Genomic DNA, 22,165 nt, shown 5'->3' with positions numbered 1-22,165 from the left:
TTAGCACAATATAGTTAAATTTATTCATGTACTAAATCACTTTAAATTTTTTTATTTTAAAAGATGTTTTTTGTTAATAAAATAAAGGTTCAATCACATTATATAGTTTAGAGATCAAGGAAGATGTGCCAAAGTCTGATATGAACTGGCAATAAATTTCCATAGATCAGGAATTTCTAAAGTTAGGGAATGATTTGGAAAGGATACAAATTCTGTTTCATATAAAATTTTAATAATAAAGAATGATGAGCCCTAGCCGATTTGGTTCAGTGGATGGAGCATCGGCCTGCGAACTGAAGGGTCCCAGGTTCGATTCCGGTCAAGGGCACATGCCCAGGTTGTAGCCTCAATCCCCAGTGAGGGACTTGCGGGGGGCAGCTGACCAATGATTCTCTCTTATCATGGATGTTTCTATCTCTCGCTCCCTCTTCCTTCCTCTCTGAAATCAATAAAAACGTATATTAATAAAAAAAAAAAATAATGATGCACAGATTCATTTGAGAGAATAGCTGTGGATTAATCCTGAAAAGTACTTTTCTAAGTCTGCATAACTTACAAAATAACTGCAGGGGGGAAAAGGAAAAAAAAAAAAAAAGAAATGCAGTGGTAGAAGTAGACATAAACATTATCATTCATGTTCAGCAGATTTCAGAGAGTAGACCAAGAAACTGATTTCCAAGATCCTTTCAGTGAGGTCCATAAGATCAGAACAATCTATAACAATAAAAGAGTAATATGCTAATTAGACTGGACAGCCCGACGAAACCAGGGCTGCGAGGGCCGAGCCCCTTGCATGAATTTCATGCATCAGGCCTCTAGTTTTCATATAATACTAAGACATCGTTTGCCTCTCTTACAAATATACAGGGGAGTTTTTCAGAGACTATGTGACATTCAATATTATAAAAGATTGAATTTAGAAGCAGATATAATCTAGCTGTTAAGCTTGATATTAAAGAAATTTGCAAAAATACAAAACAATGCCAGTCTTCTCACTAAATTGTTTCTTGTTTTGGAAATTACAGTTTGTTACAATACTATTTATGTTAAAATGTAAGGAGTTTTCTGTTGTAAATTTAAATGATTAAAAAGTATCTTAAACTTTCTGTTTTAATGTTAATATGCAAAATATGATATGTAAAACCCATATTAAAATGAAAAGTTCTTTGTAGTCTTCAATACTTCTTAACCCCCCGCCGGCCCCCCCCCCCCCAAAAAAAAAAGTTAGAGAGCTACTCTCATACCTATGGAGGAACGATTTTATTTATTTATTTATTTATTTATTATTTTTTAAAATATATTTTTATTGATTTTTCTTACAGAGAGGAAGGAAGAGAGATAGTGAGCTAGAAACGTCGATGAGAGAGAAACATCGACCAGCTGCCTCTTGCACACCCCCTACCGGGGATGTGCCCGCAACCAATGTACATGCCTTTGACCGGAATTGAACCTGGGACCTTTCAGTCCGCAGACGGACGCTCTACCACTGAGCCAAACCGGTTTCGGCTACGGAGGAACGATTTTAATACTCTGCATAGTTCTTTCAAATCACAGTGGACATATGAGGAACTTTCTTTTAACAATGAAGCTTATTTGGCATGTATGTTTATTTATTAGCTCAGATGATTAAAGCATATGCCAATGAGCCCAAAATTTTGGATTGCAGCTCCACATTTCACAAATGCAAGCCAACATCTTATCTATAACTAGGTAAAAGAGGTGCATTGCAACTGATCACTACTATTGGAAAATCAATTCTAAAAAGGAATCATTTCATAAGGCACCAATGTGTGGGTATAGTTTAACAATGAATAAAAATGGGTTTGTTAGAATTTCGATTTTTCCAGAGTAGTCTCTAAAAAATAATGAGTTTCTCAAAACCTTGCAAAAACATCAGAAGTGGTTCTTTCATTACAATCAACATAAAAACAGACATGCACAGCACTGATATGCAGGTACCTAATATCATAAAGCCTAGAATCTACAAACCCACAATGCATTAAAATTAAAATTAAAATGGTGTGATTATAATAATTAATCTGGCCTAATTTACCTCTTCATACTTGTTATAGTCTCTCCAGAGTTGTTCAATGTTGATCATTGGATTAACACAACCTCGTTGATAAACCCTTCGGACAGCTGTTATTCTTTGATTTTCTGCATAAGATCCAACAGCTTCCCTGGTGTTGGATAAGAAATGCCATCAATCGGGAGGGGGGGCATTGGAATATGTACAAAAATAATAACTTAATAAAAAAATATATTAAAAAAAAGAAATGCCATCAATCATATTATACCTACATCAACTGTGCACACTGAAAAAAATCAATAAAAATACTTACACGCCTTTTAAGAAATTGATGTAATCCACCCAAATCTAAGAAATAAAATAAAATGTTAGTATCTTTCTTGATATTTTCAAATTTATAAGGTGTATACATTAAAAATATTTTAACTCTACCTGATAAGACATAATTTCCATCCCAATTTTATCCAGTGCAAAATCATATGCTTGAGCCATTTTTTCTCTGAAATAAATGTGAGAGACATGTTCTTTTTTAAAATTGTATTTATTTATTTTTTAAATGATTTTTAGTCCTAGCCAGTTTTGCTCAGTGGATAGAGCATGGGCCTGTGGACTTCAAGATTCTAGGTTCAATTCCAGTCCATAGCACATGCCCAGATTGTGGGCTCAATCCCCAGTGTGGGGTATACAAGAGACAGCCAATTAATGATTCTCTCATCATTGATGCTTCCATCCCTCTCTCTTTTTCTCTGAAATATATATATATTTATATATATATATTTTTTAAATCTATCTACAACTAAAACAGAATCATAACTTCTGATCACAGTATCAGAACAGCATGTGAACCTTTTGTATGTGTAAAAAATGTAAAGGCATCCTTGCAAGTACACAAAGTACTTCTTTTGGTTAGCTTGCCAATGTCATTTGTTTCTTTTACCTTCTGCTTGTGAGCTTACCAATGACCAGGCCCAGGTTTTATTTATTTTTCTACCCTTTAAATTGCTTAATCTTATATGTAAACCGAGTAAAATGTGGAAATATCTGGTATAAGCAGACGAGTTACATATGAAGATCTATTAATTCTTAAGTAAAATTTAGAGTAAAAGAACTTCCACTTCACTATAAGACATTAAGGATAACGAGGAAGAGAAGATAGAATTCTAGTTATAGATAAAACTTAGAGGTGTGTTTTAACATTTGGGAAGGGCCATTACTTAGATTCAATGTAGTTAGATGGATGAGTGAGAGCCAGAGCAGGGAAACTACACAACAGAACTGTCAAATAGGCCTTGCAATACTTAAGCAACACATTGCATCATAACCTACCAAGAGCGGTGCCATAACAAGTAATAAAATGCTCTTTATTAAGTTTGACAATAAGCCTGTCCTTTCCCTGGAGTTAAGAGAAGGCGAGTTACTGTGGGACTGACTTTGTGCCTCGGGATCATTTGCATTCTTAAAACCCTGATTTAACTTACTTGTAACTTGGTAGTTTGCCCTTGGTTTCTCGGACATATGAAAGATAACACTTCCATAAATCAATGTGCAAAACCTTCATAAGGCATCTCTGAAACAACTACAAATACAAGAAAATATTATCAGAATCCATGAGTAAATTTCACAGGTACGTGGGTAAAATATAACATTAAAAAACAAACTTGGCTCCTTTCACAAATATATCTTCTTACAAACAAATGGCAAATAACTCCTTCCTAGTTCTTAGTTTTTATTATAAACATTTTTCAAACATACAGAAGTGCTGAATAAATACAATGAACTATATAATCACTACCTAGATTTAATAATTGTTAACATTTTACTATATTTTCCTTATATGGTTAAGTCCTCAGTTAAGCTTCAGCATATAAGTCCAAGTATCTTTAATAGAACTCACCTTTTCAACCTTGTCATAATTTTTAGCTTTAATCTGAAGAGAAACAGAAAAATATTGGATTAACATCATTCTTCTTAAAGTATTAAAACACTACCTCTCATTTAAAAAAACGAATCTTGCAAATCCATCTCTATACTTTCCTGTTAATTCTGCCTTTCTAAAATAAATAATAGAAGTTTGAACCCAACTATGGATATATGCATTATAAATATATGCCTTATACAAATGCATCCTATATGAATATTTTCTTATACTCATTTATGCTGAAATTTTGTAAAATAGTTAACAAGATGAATACAGACATACGAAGCACAGAACAGAATTTTGTTGTTGTTGTTGTTACTAATTTTGACTAATTTTATGCGTTAGACAAACTACTATATTCCAGGCACTGGGGCTACCCGTGAACACAACCTATACAGTCTGTCCATGTTCTGATAGAGCTTACCATTTTATGGAAATAAGTGCCAAAATGGGGGAAGTACAGGGTGCTAGGTGCATTTAGGAGGAGCAGACTTGGGGAGTTGCAAAAGATTTCCTAAAAAGTGAAGATGTTCAGAATGATGCGTTATGCTGGTAAATAAAGGGAGGAGTTGTTCCAGGCAGGAGGAATGGCATGTGCCAAGACCAAGGTTAGATATCATTAGATTTCCTTTTCTTTTCCAAGTATTTTCCTCAGGTGGTAGGTAGGATCAGTTGCTCAATTATGGTTTATCAGCATGTCTTTGTTTTACCCTCAGTGAATAAATGGATTGGTTAGAGATATCTTGACTTATGGTCCTTCTCCCTCAACAGTATATATCAATTTTTCCAGTTTTCTGGCTTAAGATACTGCAGTCTTTCTCAGCTTGAGAATTTTCTTTTTAAAATTGTCTCTCCTCCTTCTGTTCCTTTTTCCTTTACAACTCCTATTATACACATTATGCCTACTTACTCTACCTTCAGAATCAATTATTTTTACCCTTTCTTTGACCTAGGTTTAAAAATATTTGTTCCATTAGATTCTCCAGGCCACTAATTTGTCTCCATGTCCCCATCCTCCACCATTTGACCTATTCTGTAGTTGATTCAAAAGCAATGATTTTTGGCTCCAGATTTTAATACTGACCTTTCAATTTTATTGTGTTCATATTATTTTGTTCTCCTTAGTTTCTCCCGCTCAGCAGCTCTCTTTTGTTGGGGCCTATCCTGACAGTTGCTGCATCATTAACTGCAATTATTTTTTCTGTCTATTCCCTGACGCTGTGTTGGCAGTCTTAGGATAGTAACTGATCCCTTCCCTACCATGACAGCCATGTTGCAGGTGTACACAGGAAATAGGCTGTTGGTAGTCCTCTGACAAAGATCCAGAAAGAAGTTTTTGCTCAAGAGTACGGAGGGCTCAGCCCGCCTGATGTCACATTCCTCAGGGGTAGAAAGGCAGTGGAGGGCTTCCAAGTGTTTCTGTGGGTCAGTTACTAACGCCTTGCCCTAGGCTCTCCACCAGCCCTCTTCTTTGAGAAGCCATAAAACCCGAGGTTTCCTTGAATCCAGCTGCCATGCTCAGTAGAGGTAAATAGGCTGAGAATGGCAGTGAAGTAAGATGAGTTAAAGTCACTAGCTTCCAAAGGCAATGACAGATTATATACAGTTCTTACAATAGGTTAGGGAAGTGGTTGGCAAACTCACTAGTCAACAGAGCCAAATATCAACAGTACAATGATTGAAATTGCTTTTGAGAGCCAAATTTTTTAAACTTAAACTTCTAACGCCACTTCTTCAAAATAGACTTGGCCAGGCCATGGTATTTTGTGGAAGAGCCACACTCAAGGGATAAAGAGCAGCATGTGGCTCATGAGCCGCAGTTTGGTGACCACAGGGTTACGGAAACCAAACTACCAGGAAAATTGGCAAAGAATATGAACAGGGGTTTCCAGAAGATAAAATGAAAATGGTTAAAGAAAATATTGCAATACATGCAAACTTACAAAATGGGAAAAACAAAAACAGTTCACAAAGTAAATGTTCATTAATAGAAAAATAGCTTAATCAATTGTGGTGCAGTCATACAATTAAATATTATATGATAGTATATTATATTCTATTAGGTATATATTATCCCATGAATTAGGACTATTAACAGGTAGTTTGAGAGAATTTTCACAAGATTTTATTGAATAAAAAGAAAAGGTTAAAGTGTGTATAATATATTCCATTTTTGTAAAACAATGCTCAAAAAATAAATCTTGCACTGGCCAGTGTGGTTCAGTTGGTTGGAGCTTCCGTCCCATCCACCCAAGGGTCATGGGTCCCATTTCTGGTCAGGGTACATCCCCAGGTTACAGGCTCCATCCCTGGTTGGACATGTGCAGGAGGCAACTAATCAATGTTTCTCTCTCATATCCATGTTCCTCTCTCCCTTGCTATCTAAAAATTAATGGAACATATCCTTGGGTAAGGATTAAAAATAATAAATAATCTTATTTGTATACATGTATGTTTGTATATGATTTTATGAGCATGGAGAAAATAAGAAACACACACAAAGTTGTTAATGTAGTTGATGGGCAGAGTTCTATCAGTGGAGAAATAGAGAAAAGAAAAAAGAGGCTTTACATTATGTATGATTTCATTTATGCATTTCAGTAAAAATTACGTCTCTAAATGTAAAATATAAATAAACATGCTTACAGGGCGCTTCTTGAAAACCAAAGCTTGATTTAAATTTTAAAAAATTCTTGATACTGCTTTGAAGTTTGTCTTGACATCAGATTCTCAAGTCTATCATTAACCAATCAAAAATGCCTCCATTTAAATACATACACATAGCTTTAAAAGCATACTAACACTTGCTTATATCTACCTACTGAAAGTAATGCTATATAATTATAAATGACAGATCCTTAAAAATTATTTTTGTTTTCAGTTCTCAAACTTCAATGTGCAATCCATCTGAGTTGTTAAAAGTGTAGAATTCTGTTTTGTAACAGGAATCACAAGTTATACTAATGCAGAGATTTTTTTTAATGGTTGGCAATATACCAACGTATGACCAATTTATGTATTAGTGTGATGGGATAATTGTTTTTAAAAATTTCTATAATGTAGTTATATTATTTTTGTAATTTCAAAAATCCTTATATAAAAATTTGACATGAAATTAAAAAGTTTTCGCACAGCAAAGGAAACCATCAACAAAATGAAGACAACTCATGGAATGGAAGAACATGTTCACCAATACATCCCCTAAGGGGTTAATAACCAAAATGTATAAAGAACTTATAAAACTCAACACCAAAAAACCCCCAAAAGACACACACACACACACACACACACACACACACACAAAACAAAAACAAAAAAAACCAGCAATGAAAAAATGGGCAACAGACCCGAATAGACACTTTTTCAAAGAGGACATACTAGAATAGATGGCCAATAGACATGATAAGATGCTCAATGTACTCCAGCTGGTTTGGCTCAGTGGACAGAGCATGGCCTGCAGACTGAAGGGTCCCAGGTTCCATTCCAGTTAAGGGCACATGCCCTGGTTGCGGGCTGGCTCCCCAGTGCAGGGAGGAGGGCATGCAGGAGGCAGCCGATCAATGCTTCTCTCTCATCATTGATATGTTTATGTCTCTTTCCCTCTCCCTTCCTCTCAGAAATCAATAAAAAATATTTTAAAAAATGATACTCAATGTCACTAATCATCAGAGAAATATCACCTCACACCTGTCAGAATGGCTATCATCAATAAATCAACAAAGTGTTGGCAAGAATGTGAAGGGAATGCTTGTGCACTGTTGGTGGGAATGCAAATTGGTGCTGCTACTGTTGAAAGTAGTATGAAGTTGCCGCAAAAAATTAAAAACCCTGGCTGGTTTGGCTCAGAGCATCAGCTTGGGGACTGAAGGGTCCCCGGTTCAATTCCAGTGAAGGGCACATGCCCAGGATTGCGGGCTTGGTCCCCAGAGGGTGGCAAGCAGGGGCAGCCAACTGATGATTCTCATCACTGATGTTTCTACCTCTATCTCTCCTTCTCCCTTCCTCTGAAATCAATAAAAATTATACTTTAAAAAAAATGAAAAACAGAACTACCTATGACCCAGGAATTCCACTTCTGGGAACTTATCTGAAAAAACCTGGAACACTAAATTGAAAGAATATATACTCCCCTATGTTCACTGCAGCATTATTTACAATAGCTAAGATTTGGAAGCAACCCAAGTGCCCACCAGTAAATGAGTAGATGAAACAAATACAGGACATTTACACAATGGAATACTACCTGGCTGTAAAAAGGAAGAAAATTTAACCCTTTGCAACAGCATAAATGGACCTGGAGATCATTAAGCTCAGTAAAATAAGCCAGTCAGAGAAAGACAAGTACCATATTATTTCACTCATATGTAGAATTTTTTTTTTTTTTACTCAATATGTAAAATTTTATGAACAAGCTAAACCACCAAGCAAAATAGAGACAGACTCAGAAAATAGGCAAACAGCTCTACTAGGGGGATTTTGATAGGGGAATGATGGAGGAATTGAGCAAAAAAAAAAAAGAAAAACCAGAGAAAAAAACTCATGGATCTGGACAGCAGTGTGATGATTGCCAGGGGGAGGGGATGGGTTAAGGTGGTATGAAGGGATAAATGGTGATGGGGCGAAGGGGGAAATAGAGGAAAAAAATTTGTCATACACTTGAAATTTTATTTTTTTTACTGAATTGTTTTAATTTTACCAAGATATGAAAAGATGCTATGGAGGGAAAGGAATAAAAACTGTCAAATTGTCAACTCCCTATTTTTATTTTATAAAAAAGGAAGATAATTAGATTAGCAAAAAAAACAGGCTCTGAATTTTATTAAATTATAGTGGTTATTGGGGGAAGAGTAAAACAAGTGTAACACTGAATAAACATGGATCTATTCTCGATACATTTGAAAATTTTTTTTTATAAGTTTGAGTCAAACTGATTGCATATGCTGGGAAGGAATATCTCAAATGGTCCCTATTCCTGACCTTTAAACACTTCTTAATTCTAGTCCTTGGCTAACTTCTACAATTATTTTTCAAGTATAATTTAACATTATCTTTTGGAACTAAAACTACCCTCTGGGCATTTGCTGAAACTAATAATCACAGCAGATTACTTAACCTTGCAAAATGTAAACCTTATCAGAAGAAATATCTAATAAACTATTGATAACTATGGTAACATCCATTTTTAACAGCTTCGATATCTGTACCCTTTACCTGGACCATCCTATATAATAAAAGCTTGATATGCAAATCGACTGAACAGCAGAATGACCAGTTGATATGACATGCACTGACCATCAGGGGGCAGAAGCTCAACATAGGAGCTGCTCCCAGCCCGCAGGCCCCAGGCCAGCCAAGTCGGGTGCCAGCGGGGGCCTCCCAATCACCCTGCTGGGTGTCCCTCAGATTGGTCCTGATTGCCAGCCAGGCCTAGGGACTCTACCCGTGTATGAATTTTATGCACTGAGCTTCTAGTTTTTATATGAAGATGTAAAAAAGCAACAATATTTAACTGTTTGAAAATAAATCAGTTTTCCCTAATATTAGAAATATTTTTCATATTTCATTGAATATTTTATAAAACGGTATAAATGCCTATAAAACTAACATTTTTCTTAATGGAGAAATCTCTACACGTAAAGAGCATTTTGGCCGATTTCCTCACTATCAATTATTTTCTTATGAGAATTTTTCATTTTTTAAAAATATATTTTAATGGAGATAGTGAGAAACATTGAGAAAGAAACATTAATCAGCTGCCTCCTGCACTCCCCCTACTGGGGATGTGCCTGCAACCAAGGTACATGCCCTAGACCAGGAAAAAAATTTGTCATACACTTGAAATTTTTTTTTCTTTCTGAATTGTTTTAATTTTACCAAGATATGAAAAGATGCTATGGAGGGAAAGGAATAAAAACTGTCAAATTGTTTTTATTCCTTGAATAAAAACTCTTGAATCCACAGGCCGGGGCTCTATCCACTGAGTGAGAATTTTTTAAATGTTATTTTTAGAAGTACCTATAAATTATAATAATCAGTACTAAGTAAGTATATAATTAATTTTAAATAATTCAAAATCTTGCTGAAACCAGTTTGGCTCAGTGGATAGAGCGTCGGTCTGAGGACTGGAAGGTCCTGGGTTCGATTCTAGTCAAGGGCATGTGCCTTGGTTGCGGGTACATCCCCAGTGGGGGGTGTGCAGGAGGCTGTTGATCAATGATTCTCCCTCATTGATATTTCTAGCTCTCTATCCCTCTTTCTCCCTCTCTGTAAACAATAAAATATATTTTTTAAAAAATAATGCAAAATCTTATTTGACAAATGAATCCAATGGACATAACTCTATAGAGGAAAGTAAACAAACCAAACAATTTAAAGGAAGTCTATATACTTTAAGTTATCATATAAAATAACCATTGAGGCAAGCCAATGCTTGTTTTAAGATATTACAGGGTTAGACCCCATCTCAAATGAGTTTACACAACAGTTGCTGGTAACAAGTGGGATGAATAAATGAATTGATTGCAAGCACACATTCCTAATTGGTTCCCCATCTTTAAAAAGATTTGCATTTTTGTGGCATTTAAGACAATTTACTAGTAAATTGAGTTTGAGCTGTAGAAGCTGATTCTGCTAGTCTTTTTCATTCTAAAAAGCTGAGCCCCAATCCTAAGGCCTAAAAGCAAATGGCATCCTCAACACAAATCCCACCTTCCATTCATTTAGCCTCTTTCACTACTTTCTTCTGGGGCTCTCTAATTTCTCATACCCAGAATAAAATGTATTGGATATTACAGACCTAAGTTACTTTAAGGAATCTGGAAAATATTGAATAGTACTTTAAGTTCTACCAAATTTTTAAAAAATATGTTTTTATCGATTTCAGAGAGAGGGAGAGGGATAGAAACAACAATGATGAGAATCATTAAGTCAGCTGCCTCCTGCACACCCCCTACTAGGATCAAGCCAGCAACCTGGCCATGTGCCCTGATCAGGAATAGAGCTTAGTCATCGATCGACACTGCCCTAGCCAGTTTGGGTCAGTGGGTAGGCCGTCAGCCTGTGGACCAAAGGGTCCCAGGTTCCATTCTGATCAAGGGCACGTACTTTGGTTGCAAGCTCCTCCCCAGCCTGGGCCCTGGTTAGGGCTTCTGCAGGAAGCAGCCAATCAGTGTGCTTCTCTCACATTGATATTTCTCTGTCTTTCCCTCTCTCTAAAATTCAATAGAAAAAAATATAAAATGAAGATTTAAAATTCTTTTTAAATCTAAAAAAGTATGCTTACATATACACAGATTTAGATTTAACAAATTGGCTAAAATCTCTTGCTGTTCCATAAACTGTTCCTTGAAACACTTAAAATGTGTTATATCTGTTAAATGAGTGGAGAAAATAAACCCGTCATAGTTATATTATAATTGAAATTATAATTTGCTAAGCAAATTAGTTTTAGATTGAATTTACATTCCTTTTTTCTGTGTTTTGTTAATCTTTACCGATGACATTTTTTCCCATTGATTTTTAGAGAGTGTAAAAGGGACAGAGGAGGGGAAAGAGAGAAAAACATCAATTGGTTGCCTCCTGCACACACTCCAACAGAGGCCAGGGATCAAACCTGCCACCTGAGTATATGCCCTTGTCAAGAACTGAACCAGTTACCCTGCAATATGATGCTCTACCCACTTAGCAACACTGGCCAGGGCCCTTTTTATTTTTTGTACTAACCAAATTTGGTATTAAACTTCCATTTTTCTGAGCCAGCTAAAAAAGATTTGCAGTGTGTGTTTCAGATCGACCAGGTGGATATGGAGCCTTGGATCTGAATTTTATTAAAGATCCTATAATCAAGTTGGAAACAGGAAATTACTGGGAAGAACAGAGGACTAAATTTAATTAGTATATCTCCATGTCCTATAAAATTAAGAGGAAAAGGAGTCTCATGCAAATTAATTACTGAGGAAAGTTTTGCTGAGCAGATAAAATCCAGGAAAAAGGGTTTGTGTAAGTCAATGAAATAACTTGAGTTTCTGAAGTTTTCTGTGTAATGGTGGAAAGAATATGCATTAGGAAAGTAGGCTGGCTAGCTGTGGTGGTGGTCCATTATAGAGGGCCTACACAGAAAGCCAAGCAGAGTTTAAAACTGACAACACAATTGGATGTCACCAATAATGAAAGTACAGAAACCATGGCTTTTTTGTTGTTCCAACTATTCCAGCATTCATTGGTTGATTCTCGTATGGACCAAACTGCGACCTTGGAGTACTGTGGACAACGCTCCAAACAACTGAACTACTTGTCTAGGGCAAGTTTACTTCATTTAAAGTATATTTTTATTGATTTCGGAGAGGGAGAGGGAGAGGGAGAGATAGAAACATCAATGATGAGAGAGAATCATTGATCAGCTGCCTTCTGCACACTCCCTACTGGGGATCAAGCCCACATCCCAGGCATATGCCATTGGTCGGAATCAAACCTGGGACCCTTCAGTCCGCAGGCCGACCTGATTAGGACTAGTTTTTTCTTTAAAAAATTTATTTTTTATTTTTTTTATTTTAAAAAGGAAGGGAGAGGGAGAGAGAAAAATTGATGTGAGAAATATCCATCTACTGCTCCAACGGGGCATCAAACTGATAACCTTTATATGCATGGGATGACAATCAACTGAGCCACACTAGCCAGGGCCAAGTTTACATTTTATTGGATTTAATGTGTTAACTATAAATAACTGAGAAAAAAATTTAAAGTTAGAACATAAGGTATTGGTTTTCAAATAAAACCAGTAGGATTAAAGATGTGTATTTGAGTCACTGACTTAATATTTCAAAAATAGCCATTACCAGGCAGAGAAAAGGAACAGAAACCTAAAGAGTGCTGGAGGTAAGAAAAAGGATAAAATCACATCTAAGAAATCAAAGGAGAGCACTAGAGAAAAAGAGAGCCGATAGATGTTTCATACTGCTAAATGTAAGTTATACCAGACACCTAGTATCAAGGAAAATGTTTTACCTAATTTTTCTTAAAGTCACTTTTCAAAAACTGGATTACATTTCTCTACTTTTTGAGCAATGTGCCTACTCTTCCAGTATTTCCTATCTACAGATTTATAAAAGTGGAAAACAAGACATTTCCTTGTTCCATAAAACTTTTACAGTGCATTCCTCAGACTAAAATGTTTTTATCCAAATCTGCTCTTCAAACTCTCAATTTTAGGTCTGAAGTTATTTTAATTACATTATGCAATTCTTCCATTGATACTCTTTATCATTGTACCCAGTAAAATCAGTATTTGTATTATGAGCCAATTCTAGTTCTCTCAATCCTATATGTGCATGTTATTTCTCCTTTTAATTTAAATGACTTAATTCCACATTCTTTTAAAATACTCATCAAATATTCTCCAAGTCATCATTTTCACCAAAATTATATATTTACTTAATTTTTCCTCTTTACACTTGGACAAACTATTTTACTAAATTCTGAAGCAATTAAAAAATTCTCATTACCTAGATTTGAAATACCATGCCAGCAACTTTTGATAGTGAAATACCAATTCTAAATGGTCAGTTTAAAGACGTGGTCATACATGTTTTTACCTAAGTAAAATTGTATGTTAGTTTCTCATAAGTAAAAAATGGGAATATGAATGTATAATAATAAAGGATTGCTTAAGTAGCACACATCTGTATGTACTAATTTAGCATATTTAAAAGTAATTTTGTATAATAAATATAACAAAAATATAAAAAACATGTTACAATAAAGTTTTGAGTTTTTGTTTTATAGATACCTATATTTAAAAAAGCTAACAATGGTAAAAGATAGTAGGAACATGGATTATTTCCCATTATGCTTACACTTTTCAAATTTCCCTGCAATAAACACATTATACTACTATTTTATTTTTTAAAAATAGATTTTTATTGATTTCAGAGAGAGGGAGAGGGAGATAGAAACATCAAAGATGAGAGAATCATTGATTGGCTGACTCCTGCACGCCCCCTAGAGATCAAACCCACAACCGGGCATGTGCCCTTGACCAGAATCAAACTCAGGACCTTTCAGTCCACAGGCTCTATCCATTGAGCCAAACCAGACAGGGCTACATTACTCTTTTATTATAAATAAGAAATACACAAGTTTTATCTTCCTTTTTAAATAATCACAAGGTCTGTTTTTCCTTCCTCATGATATATCATTATGCTTGCTTTTTAAATTGTACCATTTAGCTGAAACCGGTTTGGCTCGGTGGATAGAGCATGGACCTGCAGACTGAAAGGTCCCAGGTTCGATTCTGGTCAAGGGCATGTATTGTACATTGGTTCCGGGCACATCCACAGTAGGGGATGTGCAGGAGGCAGCTGGTCGATGGTTTTCTCTCATGGATGTTTCTAGCTCTCTATCACTCTCCTTTCCTCTCTGCAAAAAATCAATAAAATATATTTTAAAAAATAAAATAAAATTGTACCATTTAATTCCAAAATTTTCATTCATCCACATAGTTAGCTTCAGTGATAACTATTTATGAAGGCCTATTATATAGTAACTGTATATTTCCAGTAATCTATCTATTGATAGCTATGATCCTATATAATAAAAGCCACCTAATATGCTAAGAGTCCAGTCAACTGTTCAACTAATCAAAGTGTAATATGCTTATGATATGCTAAGGCTGCTCAACTCGCTATGGCATGCACTGACCACCAGGGGGCAGACGCTCCAATTGGTAGGTTAGCTCGCTGCTGGGGTCCAGTTGTTCCGGACTGAGCGAGATAAGCCAGACATGCCCTGGAGCCCTCCCTGGCTGGCCAACCTCCCATGTCCCTCCTCAGACCCGATCGTGCACCAGTGGGGTTCCTCAGCCTGGCTTGCACCCTCTTGCAACTGGGACCCCTCGGGGGATGTTGGAGAGCTGGTTTTGGCCCGATCTTACAGGCCAGGCCAACAGTTGCCAATGGGCATGAATTCATGCCCCAGGCCTCTAGTTCCATCATTAAAAAAAAAATCCCACAGGGCATGTTTGTTTTCTCTATCTAGCCCTACTGCTGGTAATTTAAGACTGTTTGTGCCAGGACCTGGTCCTTTTTTAATATATAACATATATATATATATTTTTTTTTAAAGAGGAAAGGACAGGGATAGAGAGAAACATCACTGATGAGAGTCACTGATTGGCTGCCGCCTGCATGGCCCTCATGGGGGATCAAGCCCACAACCCAGGCACATGCCCTTGACTGGAATCGAACCTGGGACCCTTCATTCCTCAGGCCGATGCTCTATTCACTGAGCCAAACCAGCTAGGGCAGAACCTGGTCCTTTTTGAGATATGGCTCAATAAATACTATCTTTCAGAAAATAATATAAAATACCACAAAGGCACGGACTTATATCAGTTTACTTCCAAGCACCTAGAATAGTGCCCAACATATAGTAGGTTAACATAAGTATGGCTAAGTTAATGTGGCTAAAAATCTATCACTGATTAAATATTCATTAGTTGTGGAATTAATATTATACTAGTTTAACTATAAATGGAAATATAAAAATGAAAACATGAAACTTGTATAGAAAGCTTAGGAGTTGTTATTCTTGTTTAAAAAAATACCACACTTAAATAAAAGGTTTTAGGAAGAGCGATACAAATTATACTGTCAGTCAATTCAGAATAAAATACTATCTATCCTTAAAAATAGATAAGGACCTATTGAAACTCTAATAGGAATTTTGAAAAGATTTTCACATATCTCAGAGAGATCCATGTAAACACCCAAGTCAATTTTATTTTTCAGTAATTCTCTTGAATGAAACCATGATTTGCCATCTAACACTGCCTCAGATAAAGTAAAAGGTGAGAAACTGGGATTTTGAAAGTGGAGGTTTCAATAGGTAGATATGCCTACCAAATAACCTTTACAAAAACCAGGAAAATTTCAGGTTAAAACATTAAATTCCAGCACAATTAAGAGACAGATGAATCATTTTCCGCTGAGAGACATGTTCCAAAGATGAAATTTTGGTTCTATTTTAAAATTTTAAGTTAAGTCCTATTTTGAACTTAAGTTAAGTCCTATTTTGAAATTTTAAGTATTATTTCCAGAATATTTAAAATGTAAACTAATGGGTACTTATTTAAGATTTCCCCCCCTCACTCCATAAGTTCCTAAGTGCTTTTCTCCAAACAGGGTGACATTTAAAGACTGAACAAAAGCATGCACTATTTGCTCTGGAATTTTATTTATATCAGTTGGTTTGAAATGTTTGGTTTGTATTTACATTTCATCCTTCCAAAATATGTTTTTGATATTTCCCAAAGTAATACCACCGAAAGTAACTAAGTTGAAATCCTAAATGGAATACCACTAAAGTTTCAGTAGACAAGGATATAAAGATCAGATGGGAATTTCTGTCATTAAAAGGAGATTTTTGCGCTCTAACTGAAACGTAAATAAAGTTCAAGAGGAAAACACCTACAAGCTCTGGATCAAGATGACATTTTATCCTATAAATGAAGTTTGGAGGAAGGCTCCAGTAATCTAATAAACACATGGTCATTCCTCCTGGTGGATTCTAATATACAGATCTAATTTTGACCTGGCTTTATGTAACAAGTTAGTAAGAGCTGTCAGGTTACCAAAAGCTGTGACATAAAAAAATAACAGGAAAAATAACATTTCCCTAATACTGTTTCCCAAAGAACCTGAGCTCCCGCCTGTCCTTTCCTAATCACTACCTGAACCTGAACAGGAACAAGACCGTGCTTCTGCTCCCCTCCCGCCATCACCCCACAACATGCACACACAGAAAGTATTAAAATAATCTGAAGGATGGGCTTTTAATTGCTACAGTGGAGATGCACTGTTGAATAGGAAGGCAAGCATGTTGGAAAACTAGATTGCATGGGCCCTGGCCAGATGGCTTAGTTGGTTAGAGGGTCGTCTAGACCCAATTAGTGAAGTTTGCAGGTTCAAGGAGCAACCAATCAATACGTAAAAAAGTAGAACAGCAAATTAATATTTCTCTCCTCTCACCCCCCCTTTAAAAAAAAAAAAAAAGCAATCAATATCCTGCGGCTGGGGAACAGAGGGAACAGGGTGTAGGGCCCGGGTTGGGGGGGGTGTTAGAGAAATCAATAGATTTTATTATAAACTATATTTTAAGAAATGTTTACCTCATGACTGGGAAAACTAGTTTTTAAAATATTTAATATTAAATAGTACAAATATAATCCATATACTACGTAAAACTCACATAAATGGGATCTCTATGATTCCTAAAAGATGCTTCCATTTTTCTCCTATTTTCAATGACCTTATTGAATAACTTAAGAAAATGTATACCGTGAAATCAAGATTTTTCTTCACAAATATTTTATAGGCAAATCAATTTAAGGGGGAAAATGTAACTAACAATAGAATCATACTCTTATTAAATCTATTTAAAAATATTATCATTACATACTAGCAATTCAAGCCATGTTTTTCTAACATTGAGTAGCAATATAAAAGATTTGAGGCATGTATAAGAAAAATAATTTGCAAACAAGATTTAAATGAGAATGGGTTTTAAGGAACTAAGTGAAATTATAAGCAAAAGACATGTATTTGAAAGAAAAATATTTAAAGCAAGTAGTAAAACACCAAAACTAAGGAAAATATTGGTCTTTCAAAGATACTTATCATTCCTTATAATCTGACATTAAGAAAAACATTAGCAGTAAAGATAACATACTATTTAGTTTTATCAAAATTATCTGAACTTCTAGTAATCATGCAAAGGTTAAACATTTCCCTTAACTCTCCTAATATATAGTGCTCCTGCAAATTAAGAAACAACAGAAAATTGGGGTAAAGGAGATCAATCCTCAGAAAAATAAATATAAAACGTCTTTGAAAATATGAAATGTCCTCAATCTCATTTATAAGAGAAATGCAAATCAAAACCATACTGAGATTATAATTCTTTACCTAAGAAAAGTGGCAAAAAATTAAAGTGTAATAACATATTTTGTAAAGAGGGTATGAAATTGATTGTCCTTCTGGAGGAGACAGGTTAAACATAAAATGGAATAGTAAGTACTTATTTAAAAAAATAAAACCTCTAAAATTTACTTAAAGCAAAAAACAAAAGAGAAAAATAGAACATAAGATTACATAATTATTCCTGTGAAAGGAGAAAAAAAACAAATACTTAGGTGCCTCATAGATAGGCAGATGAAAGACTTCATGGTAGATCCCTTGTGCTATCTTGGATTTTTTGAACTATATTTAAAAAAACATTTTATAGATTTGTAACATTTAGCAATGAGATTACTGTAGTAATATACATTGGTAAAAACATGACTAAAAGCCAACATTTAAGAAACTGTTAGAAGCCACAAACTTTATAAACTTCTGGCATTAAACCAATCAAATGAGATTTACCAAGTTTATTAGTAAACATAATAAAACTCAATCATTTAACTCTTTAAAAGGAAGCTAAAAAATAGCATTGTTACAATTCTAATGTAAGTCCTTTCATTTTATGAGAATTTTCATTATGACAGAATGACTTGGGGGAAGAATTTATTAAAAAAAATAGAGTAACTTGATGGATTCTTACTAAATGAAAAGATATTCTTTAAAATGTACATGTCTGTATCTTTTTTTTAATAATGCAAAAGGACTTACTTTTACACACACCAAAGGAAAGCAGTCTTTGACAAATGGAGATTAAGGGTAAGCAGCTGATTTTGGGACCTACTACGACGGGAAGACTTGCTTTGTTGCCTTCATATGTCGGTCTGTTTACCTAACACTGCAGGCTTTTCCAATGGGTCTCCCTCCTCCTGGGCCTGCTTTTCTAATCCCTTAAGATATACTAGCTGTTGTTACAGGTAGTTTGTGTTACACTTCTGTTCATTCAAGAAGCATATTAGTGTCATTGTTGGCAAAAGCAATGGTCTTTACATCTATCAGGGGGCTGGGTTACCTGGTTCTCCAATTCCAGAGCAGACTCTAGAGTTTGTATGCCCATTCCCCAGTTGTCTGTCTCAGGCCTCTTTTTTTTATTTTTTAAATATATTTTATTGATTTTTTACAGAGTGGAAGGGAGAGGGATAGAGGGCTAGAAACGTCAATGAGAGAAACATCAATCAGTTGCCTCTTGCACACCCCCTACTGGGGATGTGCCCGCAACCAAGGTACATGCCCTTGACTGGAATCAAATCCGGGACCTTTCAGTCCGCAGACCGACGCTCTATCACTGAGCCAAACCGGCCAAATCAATATTTTTATTGATTTCAGAGAGGAAGGAAGAGGGAGCACACACCCTAGTAGGGAATCAAGCCTGCAACCTGGGCATATGCCCTTGGTTGGAATCAAAACGGGACATTTCAGTCGAAAGGTGGACACTCCATCCACTGAACAAACCACTGGGGCTCTCAGGCCTCTTAATCACCGGAAGGAAGGTGGTACTCTTATGTATCTTATGAATTGCTTTCCGCGTTCCCTCTTCACCTCAGCTTGACTTTCAAAGAATGTGGAAAAATGAAGTTCTTCTCAGCCTTCAATAATAGGCCATCTTATGATAAAAACCTAATATGCACATTGACCAAACAGCAGAATGACTGGCAAAATGACAGGTTGCTGTGACGAACTCTGACCACCAGGGGGCAGTTGACCACCAGGAGCTGCCCCCAGCCTACAGGCCCCAGGTTAGCCGTGGTGGGTTCCAGTGGGGAGTGAGGAGGTGGGATGGGGAGCATTCACCCTGCTGGTTGCCCCACAGATTGGCTCTGACCACCTGTCAGGCATCAGGACCCTACCCATACATGAATGTCGTGCATCAGACCTCTAGTAGATAAATAAGCATCATTGATGTGCCACATGATTATATACCACGATTAACGGCGACCCTTCATTCTTCAGAGAGGAGGTGCTGGCTGCCATCTTGGCTTTAGAGAAAACCAGCCATAACAGTGCTCCTGTATTGTTTGAAGTTATGCTACAATCAGTAATGTCCAATAGTATACATGTAACTGATAATGTTATTCCACTGTGTCTAGAATACTTTTTCATGCCACAGATTTTTTTCTTGCATACAAACTTTGACAGCTCATTTTCTTCTGCAAATTCAAAAGGCATTTCCAGTCCTCTGGCTGTCGTTGTTGCTATTGGGGAGTTGTTAACTGCCAATCCTTTGGTTGTCTTTGTATCCAGCTGCTTCTGTGATGTTTAGTTTTGTCTTTAGTTTTCTATAGTTTCATTCTCATAAGAATAGTTGTGTAATTTTTCTTGTTTGGGATTCATTGAACATCCTGAATTAGTTGAATTATTTAGCCATTCTGGAAAATTCTTAGTATCTTTCTCTTAAAATTGTGCTTTGTCCCAACATCTCTCTTCAAAACTTCAATTGCAAATGTTCTCCATCCATTGTGGCTTAGTCCTTAATTTATTTTCTCAGTGTCTTTAAGCTCCAAACTGTTTTTCTTCAGTTCTCCAATTCTCTTTCAGCTCTAATGGGCTGTTTCATCCTACTTCAACCTTAATTCTAGTTTTTGAAGTCTTTGCAGATGTTTCTACTATATCCCATTTCCTTATTTGTTTGGTTTTTAACAATTGAATTACTTTTCTTCAAGAAAGAATTTGAGTCTGCTCTGTGTGGCTCAGTTGGTTGAGTGTCAGTCATCCCATGCACCAAGAAGTTGCCAGTTCAAAACCTATTCAGGGCAGATGCCCAGGTAGGCAGTTAATTGATGTTTCTCTCTTATTGATGTTTCTCTCTCTCTACTTCTCACTCTTGAAAATCCAATTTTAAAAAATTTCTTAAAGGGTTTGAATAAGGTTTACTAGGCACCTAAGAGCATAATTCAGGTCAAGTCCACTAACATTCATGGTTCAAATTCTTTTGAAACAACCAAGTGATGTTTATTTGGATCACAAATTCACGCAAGGGCCAACTTATTGTTTTAACATCTCAGCATTTCCCCGTTCCAGTCTCCTCAGGATCAGAGATAACAACTTTCCTTGTCTCCTAAGGTTAGGAAGGTAGCCTTCATTTGTTCTGGCCATTGTCATCCTCAGTATTTCCTGCACAGCTTTAAAGGGAGAGGAAGTCCTGTTGGGTATGCCTTGGACTTGGACTTTTGCTGCCTTAACCTCTAGAAGCACTCAAATTTCAGCCTAAATTTTCTCAGCTTGGCAAAGGCTCTCACAATAAAAAGTTTAGGTGCTCAGCTCATCTCCCGGTGTTCTTTTTTGGGGAGGGGAGGAAAGGTTGTTTGGGCTGTTTGTTTTCCAAATGGGTTTTTGCTTGGTAATTATTTACAATGCATTCAGTTTTTTAATGCTTTTAAGGTATTTCAAAAATTCTGTTCAGCAGCCTGCCTTGTTTTCATTGAGAGCTGATCTATATAACAAAGTTCATCTTATTAATAAAATATTCTTAAATATATTTTATTAACATATAGCTTTCAGAAAATTAGCAACTAACTTAAAGCAACCAAAGGAACATTTGTGATCTTGTTTCCCAGTAATGTCGTCAGTCTGACTCAAACTTACTTAAAAAAAAGTAACAACTTTAAAATGCAATGTTCATTGCCGAAACCGATTTGGCTCAGTGGTAGAGCGTCGGTCTGCGGACTGAAAGGTCCTGGGTTCGATTCCGGTCAAGGGCATGTACCTTGGTTGCGGGCACATCCCCGGTAGGGGGTGTGCAAGAGGCAGCTGGTCAATGTTTCTCTTTCATGGACGTTTCTAGCTCTCTCTCTCCCTTTCTGTAAAAAATCAATAAAATATATTTAAAAATATATATATATATATATATATATATATATATATATATATATATATATATATAATGCAATGTTCATTGAAACTCTACATTTCCAAAGGTTAGAGATATTATAGAACTCAATCGAATATATATCCTGTAATATTTTATAGCATTCCCAAATAAGTGTAATTCAGCTCTCTGAAACACTTTATAAATCCACCAATTTGAGCTTGCCTTTAATTTCTTCTATACAGAAAGTTTGGGTGAAAGCCAAAAGAAAAATGACAATATTTAACACAGAATTTAAAAAAGAATTTATATATATTTTAATATCTAGCTCTCTTAATGAATGTCCTCTCCTAAATTACATGTTGGCATTATACACATATACAACATCAGTAAAAGTTGTGAAAAGGGAGTTAGAATACTTACGTTTTACCAATTTGACAAAAGATGTGAAAACTCAGGTTTGT

At 35.8% G+C, this 22,165-nt stretch overlaps 1 protein-coding gene across 1 annotated transcript in view; it reads right to left on the bottom strand.

Annotated features, from left to right (window-relative positions):
* CSTF3 (cleavage stimulation factor subunit 3) overlaps positions 1-22,165 on the bottom strand; it is a 71,654-nt gene that overhangs the window by 18,139 nt on the left and 31,350 nt on the right. The window contains exons 4-8 of the mRNA XM_084894567.1: positions 3,924-3,956; positions 3,508-3,605; positions 2,462-2,528; positions 2,343-2,377; positions 2,054-2,180 (exon numbers count right to left, since the gene is read on the bottom strand). Coding sequence (XP_084750693.1) covers positions 2,054-2,180; positions 2,343-2,377; positions 2,462-2,528; positions 3,508-3,605; positions 3,924-3,956 — 360 coding nt within the window. The remainder of the gene's footprint in view (positions 1-2,053; positions 2,181-2,342; positions 2,378-2,461; positions 2,529-3,507; positions 3,606-3,923; positions 3,957-22,165) is intronic.

This window comes from Pipistrellus hanaki (genome assembly GCF_964339955.1).
Source record: "Pipistrellus hanaki genome assembly, chromosome: 9".
NCBI classification, from domain to species: domain Eukaryota; kingdom Metazoa; phylum Chordata; class Mammalia; order Chiroptera; family Vespertilionidae; genus Pipistrellus; species Pipistrellus hanaki.
This window is presented reverse-complemented; position numbering and strand designations above follow the sequence as displayed.